General features: G+C 46.5%; 8 protein-coding genes across 8 annotated transcripts; 4 read left to right on the top strand and 4 right to left on the bottom strand.

The window, feature by feature from the left end:
• Positions 1-423: 423 nt before the first annotated feature.
• Positions 424-3073, bottom strand: MICPUN_51572 (predicted protein). Its single transcript, XM_002507175.1, has 6 exons — positions 2934-3073; positions 2826-2881; positions 2669-2765; positions 2509-2610; positions 2391-2438; positions 424-2327 (listed from the first exon to the last, which is right to left on the bottom strand). Exons 1-6 carry the CDS (start codon positions 2988-2990, stop codon positions 2079-2081), a joined length of 609 nt encoding a protein of 202 aa, XP_002507221.1. The 5' UTR covers positions 2991-3073; the 3' UTR covers positions 424-2078.
• A 1263-nt stretch (positions 3074-4336) lies between these two features.
• Positions 4337-5428, top strand: MICPUN_51571 (predicted protein; the record flags this gene model as incomplete). Its single annotated transcript, XM_002507570.1, has 3 exons — positions 4337-4637; positions 4745-4904; positions 4967-5428. The coding sequence occupies exons 1-3, from the start codon at positions 4612-4614 to the stop codon at positions 5426-5428; spliced, it is 648 nt and encodes a 215-aa protein (XP_002507616.1). The 5' UTR covers positions 4337-4611.
• A 750-nt stretch (positions 5429-6178) lies between these two features.
• Positions 6179-8510, bottom strand: MICPUN_93062 (predicted protein; the record flags this gene model as incomplete). Its single annotated transcript, XM_002507174.1, has 8 exons — positions 6179-7134; positions 7185-7289; positions 7340-7460; positions 7545-7610; positions 7668-7841; positions 7901-7988; positions 8156-8354; positions 8409-8510. 8 exons carry the CDS (start codon positions 8508-8510, stop codon positions 7021-7023), a joined length of 969 nt encoding a protein of 322 aa, XP_002507220.1. The 3' UTR covers positions 6179-7020.
• Positions 8511-10260: 1750 nt separating this feature from the next.
• MGDA (glycosyltransferase family 28 protein) lies at positions 10261-12307 on the top strand (the record flags this gene model as incomplete). Its single annotated transcript, XM_002507569.1, has 10 exons — positions 10261-10424; positions 10479-10554; positions 10606-10786; positions 10842-11005; positions 11078-11176; positions 11251-11361; positions 11419-11663; positions 11755-11854; positions 11916-12030; positions 12096-12307. The coding sequence occupies 10 exons, from the start codon at positions 10261-10263 to the stop codon at positions 12305-12307; spliced, it is 1467 nt and encodes a 488-aa protein (XP_002507615.1).
• A 110-nt stretch (positions 12308-12417) lies between these two features.
• MICPUN_77396 (predicted protein) lies at positions 12418-13374 on the bottom strand (the record flags this gene model as incomplete). The annotated part of the gene is made up of 1 exon (XM_002507173.1): positions 12418-13374. The coding sequence occupies one exon, from the start codon at positions 13372-13374 to the stop codon at positions 12418-12420; it is 957 nt and encodes a 318-aa protein (XP_002507219.1).
• Positions 13375-13982: 608 nt separating this feature from the next.
• On the top strand, positions 13983-16324 carry MICPUN_51566 (predicted protein). The gene has a single exon (XM_002507568.1). It carries the CDS (start codon positions 14020-14022, stop codon positions 15394-15396), a length of 1377 nt encoding a protein of 458 aa, XP_002507614.1. The 5' UTR covers positions 13983-14019; the 3' UTR covers positions 15397-16324.
• Positions 15443-16228, bottom strand: TL30 (predicted protein; the record flags this gene model as incomplete). Its single annotated transcript, XM_002507172.1, has 1 exon — positions 15443-16228. One exon carries the CDS (start codon positions 16226-16228, stop codon positions 15443-15445), a length of 786 nt encoding a protein of 261 aa, XP_002507218.1.
• A 28-nt stretch (positions 16325-16352) lies between the features above and the next one.
• MICPUN_51565 (predicted protein) lies at positions 16353-17425 on the top strand. The gene has a single exon (XM_002507567.1). The coding sequence runs from the start codon at positions 16977-16979 to the stop codon at positions 17241-17243; it is 267 nt and encodes an 88-aa protein (XP_002507613.1). The 5' UTR covers positions 16353-16976; the 3' UTR covers positions 17244-17425.
• The last annotated feature ends 25 nt before the right edge of the window (positions 17426-17450 follow it).

Below are 17450 nucleotides of genomic sequence, written 5' to 3'. Positions count from 1 at the left end.
CCCAAACCCTACACCTACCATAGCCTGGGACGCGACCCTAAAGTCCGAGCGCGGTGTGTGGCAAGTCGCGCCACGGCAAGTCACGCCAGGCCGTCACACCAGGCAAGTCGGCGCGAAAAACCGGCGCGACCGCTACGGCAAGTCACGCCTGAAAAACACTTATTACTACAAGTAGATCGATACACAGACTATTCTACCTAATGAAAAATTAATTATTAAATATATAACCCTTATTACCTCCGTTCGATACTGAAGTTATTACGTACGTACCCGCTTATGTAGAGCCAGGTGAAACGGGTGGCACAAGACCAAGGGCTGCATCGGCGCTTTAGGATTTGCCTCACTATTCTGGCAAGAAATACGACCCCAATGCGATGATCATATCGCATCCGTGGCGATGGACACATCATATATACAAGAGCTAGAGCGCCTTGTCGTGGCGCAGGTGAGTTTGGAGCCTCTCGTCCGGCTCGAAACTTTTGTCTCGCACTTGACCTTTCGTGGCTTCAGATATGCAGCCACTTTGACAAGGTTAGTTCTACCGCAGTGGATGCATTAGCCGAGGTGCTTTCGCGGTAAGGTTGTGAGGAAACCCATGTATGTGCGCAACTCGATGCATGTGCTGACTCACCTAAACTTGTGGACCTTTTTTTTTGGTTCTTGAACGAGATTAGCCAGTTGTCACGAAGGCAAACGGAAATTGCTGTAAGTTGGTCGGCCTTACCTCGTCTCGACACTTCCACAGAGCAATGATGTCTCATACCCGGCCTTGCTTATTCAGGGGCGAACTCTTGTCAATACTGGAGACGTGTTGTGCGCACTGAAAAGTCCACAATTTTCTTTTGTATCTTCCCTTGACGACTTCAGAAACTTTGATGTCCCCTTTGCGCACACACTGCCACCACGGCTGTTTGTGCGCAGAGTGCCAAAGGTGTCTTTCTGTGATTCATGATGTGGCAGAAATATTGTAACTCTTACCAAAACCTCTTGGAATGTCGCAGAGAGCACCCTCTTTCCGAGAACTTGGAAGCTCAGATCTTGCCCATGTCCCAACATTTTTCCCTGCTGTTCCAGATCAACACACTTTGAAATGCTCTCCGGCTTGTGATGTTGTCGATAAAATGCGAGAAGTAAGTTTTCTATCTATGAAGGAACGTTATCATCGACGTTTGACACTATCTTGTCAAGTGCATTGCCGCGGCAAAACACAATAGCCTTTCAAAGTTTATGGATGGCTATCAGGCAAGTTGTGCCTAAGCTGTGTTTTCTTTTGATCAATTCACCTACTTCTAAAGCAAAGCAGAAGATTATTTCCGATGGTCGAGACAATCAGCATGGAAATACGATTATCAGAGAGTCATCTGGTTTGCCCCAACGCGAGCTGCTAAGAGACGTTGTGCGCTCTTCACAGGTAAGCGCGTAAGAAATCAACGCAGGATTCTAAAGTATCACGTAATGAAGCGCCGTGGGTCATCGGTTTGTTTCGTGCTGACAACATACGTGTTTGTCTGGCTGCTTAGGATCAATGTACCGTGACCGACCATCATTGTTCACTTGATGAGGTTTGCAGTTGCAATTCCAACAATAAAAACATACTTTGATTTTTTTCATTCCAGATACTAGTCCATTCCAAACAGAAAAGATCGATTAAAATATCAGGGACAAAGCGAAAGAAATGTATTTGCGCTCGTTTTCTCTCAAATCGAGGACAAAGTTGATCTTCAGTCGATTCCCAGCAGGCTGTGCCCGTTTGACTGAGATGGTCCCGTTCAGGGAGGGCTCCACGATGATCCACGCTGATCATGAGACGGTAGAAAAGCTTATAAGCGGACAAATTTCAGTCTTTGAAAACGTATGAGACAGCAACATGTCAGTTTATTTGCTGGCCGCCAAGTGCAGCACTATCACAGAGAAGCTGTCTACCTTGTTTCCAGCCTTGCGGTGTCCTTGTACATCGCTGAGCCAGTTAATCGACTGTGACTTAAAGCGAACAAACACAATCTTTATGTTTAATCGAACGAAGATCTCATGTATTGAACATGTTTATCGAGTGCACTTGGAGCTTGATGTTATATTCATTATTCTGCATGAGAGTCTTGAACCTGGCAACCCCCGGTGGAACCAAAAAGCTTCTTTCCATAAATAAATTTCTCAGACATAGAAAGTCCAAATAATGGTCGCAAAGAAAAACATTTGCACCCTGTGCTGCACATCTGACTACTTTTTGCGGTTTCAATTTCATGATCAACTACCTGTTGTGAGTACCACTGGAGCGCTCCAAACTTTCTCGGTGTCAAAAATTTGGAAGAGTGAAAGAATTTCGTCCCCTGGCAGGTCAATCCACTCAGTACTTGAAATTAAGAAGGAAACGAGTCATGACATGCTGTCACCTTGCCAAAAGTGTCCAAGAGCACGCAGCTCTTCCACTCCCCTGGAATCTTTAGTCGCAAATAGGTGTAAGGACAATGCTTATGAGACAAGCTGACAGTAAAAAGTAAACTTGCACACCATGACAGATTTTGTGACAGGCGACAGTATTGCCCTGTGAACGTTTACTCGTCGACGACGTATACAAATCGCATGCCAGGAGCTCAACGCCACAACGAGTTCCTTCAAAGATAAGTTTGTGATATGCGCCATCAAGAAACTGCGACAAAAACATGCGCACATTGAACTCATGACTTGAAATTTGCGATGTCCTTGAATTTCTTTTTATTTTTCGGCGAGTCAGCAGCTGTGCTGCTTGTTTCGAGTTAGATGACCCACTTTTCAGACTTGGTGTAAGAGCGTTGTTACACAAAGGTAAGGCGAAGTTTATGCAGTACCGGTTTGGATTTTGTACGAACGACAACATTGCGTCACGCGCGTTCCTGCGTGCTCTCTGTGGCAAAAAGTGGTTCTCTCCCGACCGCAAACGCCAAAGGAACACGCACCACGCGAATGGCGGACAAATCGTTAGCCGGGCTGGGCTCGTGTAGACCTGTCATCATAGACCAGATAGAGTGAAAAAATGCGTGGGCAGAAATCGACTGCAGAGGGATGACGACGTTTCTGTTTGCCTCCGCGCCTCAAACCATCCACCAAGAATAAAACAACTCATCATGCCAGCACATACATATACGGGATACAGTCCATGCATGATGACTACGAAAGTACGTAGACTTCTATTTATACGGGTTACCTTCGAAGATAGTATTATTTATAGATAGCTATATATTTTATATAGTTCATGCATGTGGATAAGATATTTTGATTAGACTATGATCCGTAGGTGCCTCCCTGTGAGACTGATGAACAAGGAACGTTCGGTTCCGGGAGGCTGATTTGGGACGAGTCTCGATGAAGCTTCGGTGAAGCCTCGGTGAAAGACGCATTGAGAAGGGCTACTTATCCATGGTTTGAAGCTGAATTTTCATCGATACATCGGTCAACTTCGACGTCTACCATCGCCTCATCAGAAGACGCCTTGGCGTCGATTCTTCGTTCACAAGTGGCGCGCGTGTGAGGACGACGACTACGTGCACGCCACGCGCAACGATAAGGACGTCCCGCAGAACAATCGTCGTCCAAAGACACGGAAGGCGTCGCACAGCGTTGTTAGTCAGAAATAAAGTAACAAACGACGACCGTACGGTTGTTTAGTCTATAACTTTTGCAAATGATCGAGCTCTCGACCAATCAGATCACGAATAAACGTAACATAGTTCCAAAAAAGTTGGGGTAGAATGTGGCACTAACTGTGACTTTGTCACTGGCGTTCCTCGTCCCAAATAATAGACTAATGGAAATACCATCATACTATCGCATCACATGCGGGACGATCGAGTAGTAGTCAGTTCACCGACGACGAATCGAAGTCATACATCATCACATTTACGGGTTAGAGAAGAATTGAAATATATTGAAGTGAGCAAGCGTAAAAGTGAGTCATCTTCATGTGGTGTGAAAAGTTACAGTTTCAAGCGCTACGTTAGCAAGGGGGTCAGATCAGTGAAGCATGCTTTTCTCCCGCCATAATCATGATATAGACAGAGTTCCCGGCGCAGCGGTGTCCGGCATTGTCGCGCGATGTTGGGATTACAGGTAAAGGCTACCCGACATATCAACACACGCCTGTAGCCATCCTGATCCTGAGACAAAAAAACCATTAGAGCTGTCGAGACCAGCCTTCAAGGCAGCTTGGTCACCGCGTTGTCAAGGCACGTGAACGAGTGCGTGCTACCGCGAAATGTAAGTTTCTGAAGTCTGGTTTTCTTGATGTGAAAGATTCTTCGTTGTCAGTTATCAGCCCGCTGACGTTCGTGTTTTCTTTCAAGCGTCAAACTATTTTCGAGAGTTATTCTGAATATGGAATACCTGTTAAACGAGCCCAGCACATGGAGAAGGATATACTCGCTGCACGACAGCTCGATTATTGGTACACAGAGCTTGAATCAAGACATAGAATAAAAGAAATCGAGAATCCAAGGTGATATTCAACGGCGATATTAAGTTGCTGGCAGAGTTCATAGCGCCCCACTCTCGCACTCCAGGCATCACACTGAGGCCTTCAAAAATAGCGCCAGGACCTGTGATGAAGTACTAACCAAACTCTTAGATGCTCGGCGCCTGATGGGCGCAATACGATTACATCTCGGGTAAGTTTAACACCTCCAACCCATGGCTACGTGGCATTATAAATCTAAACGAGTGTCTGAACGAATGTCTTACTTTTGACTGCACCTTCACAAACTTTCAACACCAGATTTTTGAAATTTCGAAGCAACGTTATCCGACGCAAGTCCACAAAAGTGGCTTCCAAGAAGCAACGCCTCCGAGATATTGCTAGCATAATCCGAAAGAGGCTTCGGTGCTTTAGCAATCTGAACGTAGCAAGTCGTAGTCTTTCTGCTTGCATCTCGCAGGTCTGCATGTGCCCAGTGAGCCCAGAACTCTTTTCACTAAAATGTCGTATTCGAGTCTGTAGGTTGACAGCAGGGATTTTGTAGATATTCTCAAGATTCTTGAAGCATGTAGCACATTCATCGATGCGCACGCCGAGTATGCAGATTACACTGCACAGTCAATCAAATGTGAACAGCTTCAAGTCCGAGCACTTTCAGCTGTTCGTGCGCGTGTCGTAGCTGTCGTTTGTGAAGCAGCACTTCTCCCCCTCGGTGACCTTGGAGATTTCAAAATAGCATTTACAGAGGCGAAGAACCTAAACGGATCTTTCTTGAATGCAAAGTTTCGATCTGAATTGTCTTCTCTAAGGCATATTATAGATTACATTGATGCTCGCGGGAAGCGTGATGTTACTCCACGGAATCAAAATATTTACACTCGCGTGATAATTGACTGCTGCAGTACCTACTGCGAGCAGAGAATATCGCTTATCTTGGATCCAATTCGAACACAACTGTTGGTAAGTTATACACCACACGAATAAATTCATCCTAGTAAAAAGGGGCAAACTGGCGCTGAACGAAAATTTTCAAATAATCAGGATTATTCGGCATCATTAGACCTAACACAATTTGCACAAACTGGATGTTCCTTCATGTTTCAAGTAGGCCTTCTGAAGTAATTTCCATCCCTATGTTTACGAGTGTTTCATTTCTGAAGGTCCTCAAGGGAGAACATGAGCTCTTTTGCCGCGTATTTCCTCAACACAATGATGACGCAGCGAAATCCTTAACGCCTTTTGGTGAATCACTCGGAATGCTTTTGCTTGAAATTTTCCGCCCCCGATACATACACCTCAACAACATTTCTGTAATTGCCGACTTAATCGATACATTGCGAAACCAGGTACTGCATTCTTCAATCGTCTATGACTTTCTATGTCCATTTCGCAGCGTGACACTGCAGCACTCTTAAAATTAAAAACCTGTAGGAAGACGGTTTCAGCGTGACAAGCCAAAATAGAGGCATGACGTTTTCGCTGATCATCCAAAGATTGATTGCCGACGTCCAGGAACGCTTAATTTTCAGGGCACATACCTTCATTCAGGAGAAAGTGGCAAATTATCGACCTTCCACAGACGATCTGAATTATCCACTGATGTTAGTCGCACCAGAAGTGAAATCCTCATCTGTTGGGGGCAAAGTTGTTGAGTTGTTTCCTCCGGTAGTCAGTACATTATCTTTCTTGGGCACGCTATATCGCTCATTGGATGGGAACACGTTTTCTGGTCTTGCCGAAGATGCAGTTTTGCAATGTTTAATGTCAATAAAAAAATCAAGCCAGATTGTTGCGAGCAGCGCTAGTGAATCGGATGGGCTGCTGTTTATGATCAAGTATCTTATACTCCTACGTGAGCATATCTCGCCTTTTGAATCCCATCTGACTGAACATTTTCTTCCGACTCGCGAACTTAATTTTTCACATTTAAACGGAGAAATGCAACGCATGCTCAATGGAGGACTTAGTGTCTTTTCGATATCACCAACTGAAAATGCCCTGGTTGTACTTGCAACGAAGGGCGCTCCAAGAGTTGTCGAGTCGACAGCTGATTGCCGCACGGAGCTAGAAAAACTCCTGAGGTCATCATGCGAAGCATACATCATGCATCTCACGAGAACTATCGTCGGACCGATACTTGGATTTCTTGCGAAGTTGACTGCTTTTCGTGTATCAAGTCCACATGTAAATGCTCCTTTATCCAAGGCTGCTTTCGCTACAGGTGAAAGGCTCTCCAAAGTAGTTGCGTCTGTAAACAATTCCCTTGAAAATGATTTGACGAGAATGGTCAAACATATGTCGCTGTACGTAACAGGCGCGTCGACCAGAGAAATAATACTGAATCCAGTGAAAAACAACATCGTTGAAGCCCATCGCCAGATGGCCGCCGTACTGCAAAAATATTATGGAGATATATACATGGAGAGGCTTAAATTAAAAACTCCTGATGAGCTCGCAGAGCTTTTGCAACGGCTAGAATGCTAATGAGCCAGTTCGGAATTGCATGTCTATAAATAGTTTTAATGTGATTGATTCACCAGGTTACACCATGGTCGCAGACATGTTTGACGCTGATTTTAGGCAAGCGGAGCTCTATTGGAAACGTGCTCGCCTTCACTTGCAGGATCCATCCGCAAGATAGTGCCAAACAAAAAATGCTGTGCGATCGGAAATTTTCCGAGACATTCAACCTACAAGTCTGGTTTAGTATCCAGATTAAACAGCATGGGTTTTCACAAACTACCTGATACATCTTTAAAAGACCGCGATTGACTTTCTCCCAACTCATAACTCCGCTAATATCAAACAGTAATGGAGAAGTCTCAGATATTGATCCCCTTTTCACCTGGACCAAATACATCAAATGAAAAAAGCCATGAAGACCAGTTCTCTTACCGTCTTTATGAAAAGTAGAGAGTCAAGATAAAGGAACTCATTTGCATTTTCCTGTACAACCCTATCGTCGTGGATTGAAGCGGGTGTGATCGCGTCATGGTGAACAAGTTGAGACGAGCCCCTGTGGAAAAGCAAGTATAGGCACACACGTGATTTAGTGAATAAAAAAACAACTTTCAAGCAATTGCGTGTGGCGCAGCAATACCAGTAAAATGGGAGAAAACAGTAGTCATCAAGCCCCCATGCACCCCGGGAGCCAGCTGGCTCAAGCCTGTTGCACATCCTGAAAATAATTCCTACAAATGAAATCAAAGAATTCCATACACACCAATATTTTGTTTGCAGCATTCGCACAACAGATAAATACTTTGAAAACACTCGAGTCACAATGACTCGATGGTCGCTCTTGTTTAGCAGTCCAATTGCCTCCAAGCAAAGCAAGAAACAAACAAACATGGTCTCATGTCCGGTCCCGTAGTCAACTCGGGAGGCATTTCCAAAGCTGGTTCACTTCACAGTGAGACTGGAAATGGTATGACTCGACGGAATGCTATAGCTTACCCTTGAAGAAAGTATGGCGCCAGCTCAGTAACAGCGGCCGTTGAGTAGCGACCAAATAGTGAAAGAAACAGCATATCATAACATAAGTCTACTTTCGGCGGTGGACAAGTTGCAGAGGTTAAACGTTCATCTTTTCTCACCTTGTGTGAGTTGGGTAGGATACTTCGAATGAGATCTACAGGAGAGTATGAAGGCAGGGAATTTAGTTCCGGTAGTGGAAGATCGGCAAATTCGTTGGTGAGGAATCGGCGATACCATGCGATGATATAGTTAGGCGTCTGTGCCAGTCTCGAAAAGATGCGTTTCCAAAGCGTGACAACTGTTTCTTCGGTGGGAAATCTACAGCCCAACATTCCACCACACACAGCACCGCAATAAGGCGCTCGATGGTCACGGCACTTCTTGGGTGCGTCTCGGTTGAAAGCGTTGAGCACCGGGCTGCGAGGTTGAGAGACTATCGTGGGGTCAAAAGGGCACGACATGACACGCGCTGACCGGGCTCGTCAACCTGTATGAAATGAATTAACCGCCTCGCCGCCTGGGATACTTCAAAGGCGCGCATGTCTGCGGGCCTCTTGACCAGTTTTTGCGGCATCACGAAATCCGACATCGGAGAAGAACTTTTTCCTTCCTATCAAGCAAATGGCATTCTCATCTTTTCATCCATAGATGCTCGGGTTGTCGTGCTGTAACATCGCCGGTTTTTCTCGGGGCTGCGAGCTGGATGAGTAGTAACTACAGAGGTACCTTCGAAGGTATTTCACGAGGCAGACGCTACTCACCACCGGTAGAAAACATCGAAGAAGTTGACTAAACCAGTTACTAAACCACATGGTTGAGAATTTGTACGGATGCTCCATCCGAACGAAAAGCCCATACAAACCAAAACCGCATGGACAAATACCTCGCGTACAAAGATAATACACTAAACCATGCGTTTCCTTCATTACTGCTGTATGAGCAACGTGACAGAATCTGTTTCCAGTCCGCTCAAAGTACTCGAGCTGCGCAAAATTTCAAACCCAACGGCAAATGCATTCACGACAGAGCTGTTTTTCTTTCCATCGAGCTCCATTTCATCAAATATTGAAAAAATTTCGGTAACAAACCGGAATTTTGGCCCCGTATAAATTTGATGAAATATTTGCTGTTTCCCCCCCAGCCATCGGTTTTCTCGCGACAAAGTCGGCACCCAACGGTCTCTCGTGAGGCGCGCGTCGGCCGCTCGGGCGATTCTGCTCGCGAACGCCGCGTCGCTGTATTCCTCGCAACAAGTGGCGCAGGCCGTGCCATCAAAATTTGTCGCGAAAAGCGGCGAGCGCGACGGCAGTGGCGCGAGCTCACGCACGCCGACGGCGGTCACCGATAAATTCGCCCTCAAAACGCGAGATTTTAATGGAAATGTAACAGCCGATTCACGTTTTAAACGGCAATTTTTTTGATAAAATGAAAACTTTCCCCACTGGACTTATTATTATTCGGCATGGCCGATATTACACAACCTTAACTTCCAAAATGTAACAATCACTGGTTTCGTTTATCGAGGTCGAAGGTCTATTCTGGATTCTGGATTTCTGAACATAAGACTTAGGTCCACATATATAGCAGGTTCCATCAGCTGAAGTGTATTAGGTAGACTATCTTCCATCATACGAAGGTATTTATTATCGTCGAGGCACTATGTACGCGATTTACATGAGTAACTCGCGTGACGTTGACGTGTGAAATCCAGTCTAAGATAGAGCTCTAGTAGTAGCTAGCTGCGAAGATATACAATACTAGCTAGCCACTACGAAGGTATAAAAAATACCTTCGTAGCTAATTTCAATCAGGTTGAACACACCCAAACGAAGATAACTTATTATGAAATGATAACTTTGAGCTTAAATATTAAATACCTTCGTAATAAGGTACCATTTTAAATCGTCGTATGGTAACATAGGCATCAAATTCACGTTCCAACGTTAAACTCCGACTTATCATCGTCAACCATAAGCGATACGAAGGTAATAACTTACGAAGGTACAAGGTATCGCTTAGGGTGTACCTTCGTACCTTCGAAGGTATGTGTTAAGGACAGGGGTGTAGTAATTATTGAAATCCAGAATACCTTCGAGGGTAGCTATTTGTAGGAAGTGTTAGTCTGATAATAGTCGTCGCTTTGTTCGGCCTTGTAGCCAGTCTTCTAGGGGTCGGGCAGGATAGCGAGCGCCTGCGAGCGACGCCTATCCGTCGAAGCACAGCCACATACTGGCCGGCAGCAAGATCTACTTCGTCCCGATCATTTCCTGGCCTGCAACAGCTTACTAGCCTGCTTTATTCTGTACCCCTCAACAGCGCTCAAACTTTATTTCCTGGTGATGGAGTCGCCCCCTTTCGCGCTCACGCTAGACTGTCTCTTGGCGCCCAGTCCTGCGAGGCGTGCATGGCCTAACTTGTCCTCAACCCCGACAAGATCCATCATATTCGCTAGCTACGCCCCTGATACGAAATCCAACAGCGGAAGAGTGCATAAACCTGCAGAGTAAGCTTGATGTTGTCCTCTAAGCGGAAACAGCTAAAGGCCGGTCACTTTCAGGCTTGGGCGGACAAATTATTTCGAGATGTCTACCATGCTTGTCGGCAGTGAAATGAGCATAAGACATCTTGTGCAGGTACGAACCCATCACACAAGAGCATGCCATCTCTAACATATATCCCCGCAGGATGCCGGACAGGGAAACCCAGCCGTCCCAAACTATGGATATGTCCCTCAAAGACCCATTGACAGGGTGGGAATGTCGAGTACACAAGATCGCAAGCGCGTTATGTGTCTTATGAGCGATACTGGTGGCGGCCACAGGGCTAGTGCCCAGGCATTGAAAGATGGATTTGAAGTGCTTTATGGTAAATAGTCGTACAAATTGCAGATATCTATTTTTGCAGACTCCACATTCTTCAGGGAATTACTTCGATATCAATGTCGTGGACTTGTGGAGCAGTAGTTCGCCTTGGCCTCTTTGTAACATGCCAAAGAGCTACTTCTTCTTGGTGAAGAATCCTTGGCTTTGGAGGATGAGCTTTCGATGCTCAGAGCCAGAGGTGCTTCATGAAGCACTGTTCACGGTGCGCTATCTTTTGGCATCATTTCTAACTTTGTGGGGGTACGTTTGTATCTGATGTTTTTCTGGCGCGAAGGGTTACACGGCTATCGTCGGAAGACGTTTCGCCCAAGCTTTCGAAGACTACAAACCGCACTTAATCGTCAGTGTACATCCGCTCATGCAACATGTGCCGGTGCGGAAAGTTGCTAGATGTTATTTTAGAGGCTCTACCGCTTTCTTTCATTTTCCTTCTCCATTCTTTTGCAGCTAAAAGTTCTGAGCCGCATGAAAGCAGCCGTTAGCTTTACAGCAGCCAAAGTGCCATTCACGACGGTAGTGACAGATCTTACCAGGTGCCATCGCACATGGTTCCACAAGGTGTATAATTTCTTTAATTATACTCTCAATTCGCTTTTGTGACTGCTTGCTGATTAGGACGTGGACAAATGTTTTGTTGCCACTCAGCTTGTTGCGGCACAAGCCATGAATGCTGGTCTTACTTCAAACCAGCTTTCATGCCATGGTCTGCCGATCAGACCAGCATTTAATTTACCTTCCAAGCCAAAAGATGAAATCTGCGATCAACTTGGGATCGACTCGGCTGCCCCCACAGTCATGTTGATTGGTGGTGGAGAAGGGATGGGAAAGCTCGAAGCGACTGCTGAAGCTCTCGCAAAAACGTCTGGTCCTCATTCCATCTGACCATATTTGTGTGCAACTTCATTTGCGTGTCGTGATTGAATTCTTCTCGTGGAATGGCTCTCCTCTGAGGTTATCTTCTTCACATCAATTGATCATAATATGTGGTCGGAATATTAAATTGGCAGAAAAACTTTCTTCCCGTGCATGGCCTTTGCGGGTACTCGTCAAGGCACGACGATTTGATCTCTGTTTGTGGGCTCGATTTCTCATTAATGCGCTTAATTATTCAGGGCTTTGTGAATAACATGTCTGAATACATGTTGGCTTGTGATTGCATCATAACAAAAGCCGGCCCCGGTACAATAGCTGAAGCTTTAATTTGTGGCCGGCCAATACTTCTCAATGGTGATTACTCATGTTCGAATTCCGTAACACTGGGGTTCTAAGTTTCGTTCTCGCTCCTTCATCAGGTTTTATTCCATGTCAAGAGGAGGGAAATGTTTCTTTTGTTTTGGACAATGGTGTTGGTTCTTACAGTGAAATGCCTGAGGAGATGGCAGACATCGTCGCTGACTGGTTTAGAGGTGATCGCCAAGAGTTGATTAACATGTCGAGGAGAGCGAAATTACTTGGGAGACCGGAAGCAACTTTCGACATTGTGCGAGAATTATCAGGTATGTGAAAGGTTATCCATCTTTACTGGCCTTTTCGGAACACTTACCGTATTGGTCAACCGATCGATTAGACTTGGCTTGTTGAGGTCCTCCGTGGTGGCATTGCATATTCGTACCACTATGCCATCGCACCCGATGGCACTCCCCAGATCCGTATAGACGTTCTTGCGTGCCTGTCAATCTTGCCTGGCTGTGCATCCCCAACATATGCCAAGATGTGCTCTGACGGCGACCACGCAAGTGAGTTCGTCGCGGCCCCCGTTGATAATTTTGCGGCACAAGCCCCAGTTTGTGAGTCCGCTATGTCAATAAAATGTTCTTCGGATCCTGTTGCAATGAAGTCTCCGCCCATACTGAACCTGACGACCCTCACTGGCTTGCCCGACCTCGCGACGGTGTAAAGACAGGTATATTCCTCCGTATCCCACATGCTAACAAGTGTGTCCGCACCCCCGACAGCCAATTTCCTCCCCAAAGGGTCTACATCGATCGCGTAGCATCCGGCAGTGTGCGCTTTCATGGAGAGCATCTTGCGGGAGGATGGCCACGCGTGGACTTCGACAGTACCTGTCCCTGTGGTGACCCAAAGGATATCACCGTCCGGGGACCAACGCATTTCATTCACTTCGAATGGAAACTTTCGAACGCTCACGACCCTGAGCTTGCGCGTGTCCACAAATGAAACTAAATCCTCGCGATCGCCAATTGCAATAGTGACCCCGTCTGGATGCCAAGCGAGATTGATATTCTCCCCGCTGGTGTTGATCGCGGCTACGCAATTTGAACCAGAACGAACGTCCCAAGCGCGCAGCGATTTGTCCCCTGAGACGGTCGCTAGTCTGTCGCCACTCGTCGGGTCCCAACACACCTGATCAACACTGTCGCTATGACCCTTCAGTTCAAGTTCTTTCCCTAGGCACGTGCCGTGCTCAACGTCCCACACCCTCGCGCTCTGGTCCACAGAACCACTCGCGAGCCTGCGTCCGGACAGGTTCCAGGCAACACAGTGCACTTTCTTCTTGTGGCCAGCGATTTCCCTGGAAATAGCGCCATCAAAAAAAGTGAGTGCACTCATAGGTACTCGTGACGATCGTCTTTGCGCTCCAAGGTGCGATGCTAAGGTATCTTTATAAATGAAGCCGCCTCTGCTTCGTTGAGGTCACTCGCACCTATAACTGAACTTCATTTTCTGCCGGTTATTTATTTGAGAGTTATTTGTTCCATGCATACATGGTGGACATTTTTCCTTCGTTAATTCGAGAACTTTGATTTAAGCGCTTCGCCGTCCTGACTGGGCGCCATAGGGAAAAAAACACGCGCGACCCAATTTTAGTCAAGTCCACGAGTCAACGAAATCAACGAGTCAACGATATAGGGCATATGGTCTAGATTACATAGCAAGAGTTAAATAGACTATGTTTACGTCAAACCTTCGTTCATTCGTATCAAGCAATCAAGCAAGTTTACATCAAGATATCATCCGAGAGTTAAATAGCGGCGCCAATATTAATATCTCTAATATCATAATAATACGTAATATAAATATGCTTTATTTGGGGTGTCCAACCTCCTCGACTGCTTGAATTAAATACTCTTTAATGCCCGTACAAGTATCATTGAACCAGCCCGTTAGCGCTACCAGAAACTGTCACGCGCGCTCTCCCCGCCAAAGGCAGCGGGTTCATTCAACGCACCTTGGCGACATTGAATTGACGTTGATATGCAGCCGCCAGTCGATGATTTTGCTGCATTTCGCGACACCGAGATCGACGTTCCGCTTCCAGGAGAAGTACCTGCCTCGGTCGTTGCGCCGGCGCCGGAGGCCGCGTCGAGAGATCTGCTGAAAACCCTCTTTGGCGAAGATGACGACGACCCCTCGAATCAAATATCCGCCTCGTTAAACGTTCGAAATACGTCACCTTCCTTTGCTAAGTCCTTTGCTGGGAAACGAAAGTTCACGAGACCTTTGAGCGCTGCGTCCGATGATCGCTCTGTTGGGGTGATAAACGCCTCGAAAAATTCAGAAGCTCCTGATAGCCAGAAGGATTGCAACCAACAGCGCGCTTCGAACGACTCCATACATCGCGACAGAAACAAACAGAATTTTCGTCGGTCATTTAATGAGCGTGGTTACCCGGACTGTGTCGACGTCGACCGTGATGATGCGTCTGCTTTGACACCGGACTCGCCATTTGCTTCTGAGGCAGAAGAGGACTGCGAGGACATAAATATGATTTTTGGAAGCAGTGGTGCACGTAGCACGCGGAAAGAACGAAGCGAGCATGAAGTAAGAGACCACGTGAACACTTTTTTGGCGCGAATGGAGGTGGCGACAGAGCAAGATCGTGAGTGCATAAAGAAAAAACAGCCGGCAATTTTTAAGCTGAGGATGCTCCAGGAAGTGAAGGAGACATTGAAAAATGTAGACATGCACGACCATTTATTGCGCCACGGTCTTATGAAAGTACTTGCAAACTGGCTCGCCCTTCTCCCAGATCATAATCTTCCAAATGCCACTATTCGCACGGCTGTAATCGATGTAATTTCCGCATTGCCCATCGAGACAGATCTTGTTGATCGAAAGGAGCAACTCAAAAGCTCAGGCCTCGGTCAAATAATCATGTTCCTTTCCCAGCTTCCAGAGGAAACACAGGCGAACAGGAACAAGTGTCAAAAGCTGGTGGAAAAATGGAGCCGACCAGTCTATGAACTGACAAGTCATTACGGAGATCTCAGACGCAGAGAGGAAGAGTGCCTTGGTGAGGAAAAGTTTCATGAATCAGATGCAACAACATCGAAAAATAAAGAGTGTGCAACTGAGGACCCCGATGTCGTACGTAATACTACACTGGGACTTAAACATGGAGAGTTCGGTTTTCGTCACCATGCACTTGTGCCAGAACCCGAGGCCATGGACTACATCTTACGACCTAAACTCCTCTCTGACCCAAATGACATTAAAGCACGGACACAAAATGCTGACCAACAGCGCGTTAGAAAGCTAGTTGGTAAAGTCGTCAAAAGAAAAGATGGAGTTAAGAACGGCAAGGCCCACCTGCCCTCTATAGAAGGGCGCGGCATGGTGACATACCATTGAGATCACATGTGGTATTTTGACAATTCTGTCCTTGTAATGAATGATCTTATGCAAGCTCTGTCAAAATATTAAATGACTTCATAGTGTTTCTAAGCTTTTCAGCACTGTTGCGCCACTGTCGAGCTGAAGCTTTGATGCAAATTATGAACACCCTTTTCTTCCAGACTGTCGCCGCGACTAGCGTGTGATCGCGGAGCTCAAAATTGTAATATGTTAGCACCCCTCGCTTCTCAACAAATTTATCGATGATATCTACCTCTTCAACCGGGCTTTGTGTCAGCTCTGGACCGAACCCGGCCATGAAACGCTCGAGTGGAATAAGTTCCTCGATCGTCGGGTTCAGTCCTTCATCAATGTTTGCAAATCTTAGCACAGGCGCCAGGACAACTTTCAAACCGCCATCTTGTTCTGAACTGAACCTTGCGTCGATTTCTGTTCCACCAGGGTCAGCAATTGAAACAGGAACTTCTTCCCAACCGTCGTAAACGTCGAAGGAATATGGTGTAATCTCAGTCCAACCCACCCCGTGACCACCAGATTTGCCCTCCGGACGGGTGTAATGACGGACGCCATCGGCATTCGCAGGCGATAAGCCTGGTACTCGTCCGGCAGTCATACCCATCACCGCACTGGCGGGCTGTACAGTAGGGTCGGCAGTTAGACTAAATATTGTCCCGGCGAGGGAGATTGCACCGCCGAAGTGTCTTCGAGATACATTTTTAGGCTCCAAGTTAGTCTTTGCACCGGCGTTGTAGACGCGGCAAGTTTGTCTTCCCTGAAGGTGGCGGAATGCCGTCGGCATGGGTATAGATGGTATTTGCAGACTGAGCATAGTGGAACGCTTGCCGTGCTACGCTGGAGCACTTCAAATTTCGACGTCTAGCAAAAGTGAAGGCGAAGAGAATACCCCCACCGACCACCGTGGTATCGGACGTGGTGCGAAGAGAAGGAGCACTCGCATATACGAAGGTAAAAGTTATTCAATAGACTATTCTATGAAGGGAAAACACTGTCGTCAGAACGTATTGCTTCGTTACCAGTCAAGGTATCAAGCATTATGCATTGCGTCACCTCGCCCTACCAGATGCATTTTCTTGCCCCGCTTTTTTACCGTAAAGATGTGCAGTACGTTTTTCATTACAGCAGTATGATAGACTATGATTCTTCGAAGGTATTCCATAGACTGGTCACAATATATACGATCCGTTTTGAAAATCATATCCGTGCTCAGTGATGGCAACTATATCCATAGCTACTACCTTCGTAGTAGCGAGTTTTTTGAGGCGATTTTGACACCACAAAGCTTCATCTTCGTACGACCTTCGCATTCAATATTAGTCTATTGTACGAAGGTAACACGAAACGTACCTTCGAAGGTACGAAGGTAGTATGGAATAAGCTTCATTCGTTACCGTGCGTGCGTGTGTAACTTTATTTACGAAGGTATCAGGGATGTCCACACAAAAGGGTTTTTCCGCGCCTGTTTGTAAAAACTTTCCCATTCGACCGAGGGTGAACCAAAAAAAGGTATAGCGCAAGTATTTGGGTTGAACCAAGACGCCACCCAGGTGACTTTCCAGATGACTGCTTCGTCCATGCTCGATGTGCGATCCATGGCACGCGGCTGCTTGCAGTTGCGGGTTCTCTCAAGCGTCCATCGTTACGCACCTTGCGTTGCCTCTATCCGAACACCGCATAACAATCTTCGACCGTGCAAACTTTCTCGAAGGTTCGGTTCACGGGTCGTGCAGTCATCACTCCAAGAAGGTCGCTTGAACGTCCGGGACATAGATGAAGAGCAGCTAGCCATTAGACTTCAAGGTTTGGAACATCATGCGGGTCGTTGACACCTTCTTGAAACGACAACGTTTGCAGGAGTTGGTCTCGAGCTTCAGGGTTGTGTCGATATAGGTAGCTACGCCGCGATTTACAAAGCAAGGAGCGTGGGGCGCTCGTTGACCTTTGAAGAAGGCTCAGTCAGCAGCGATTCAAATGTCTCACTGCCCGGAGTTGCTGGCACTATCTTCGCCGTCAAAGTCCTACGATCGTGTATG

Source organism: Micromonas commoda, chromosome 1 (assembly GCF_000090985.2).
Source record: "Micromonas commoda chromosome 1, complete sequence".
In the NCBI taxonomy this organism is placed as follows: domain Eukaryota; kingdom Viridiplantae; phylum Chlorophyta; class Mamiellophyceae; order Mamiellales; family Mamiellaceae; genus Micromonas; species Micromonas commoda.
This window is presented reverse-complemented; position numbering and strand designations above follow the sequence as displayed.

What these genes read in the sequence shown, in the direction of transcription:
- MICPUN_51572 (XM_002507175.1), bottom strand. Translation starts at nt 2,990, where the DNA reads ATGATGACAGGTCTACACGAGCCCAGCCCGGCTAACGATTTGTCCGCC. An exon ending in CTGTCACAAAATCTGTCATG is followed by an intron (nt 2,439 to 2,508) that starts GTGTGCAAGTTT and finishes TTGCGACTAAAG; the next exon opens with ATTCCAGGGGAGTGGAAGAG. An exon ending in TCTTGGACACTTTTGGCAAG is followed by an intron (nt 2,328 to 2,390) that starts GTGACAGCATGT and finishes TTGACCTGCCAG; the next exon opens with GGGACGAAATTCTTTCACTC.
- MICPUN_51566 (XM_002507568.1), top strand. Translation starts at nt 14,020, where the DNA reads ATGCAGCCGCCAGTCGATGATTTTGCTGCATTTCGCGACACCGAGATC.
- MICPUN_51565 (XM_002507567.1), top strand. Translation starts at nt 16,977, where the DNA reads ATGACTGCTTCGTCCATGCTCGATGTGCGATCCATGGCACGCGGCTGC.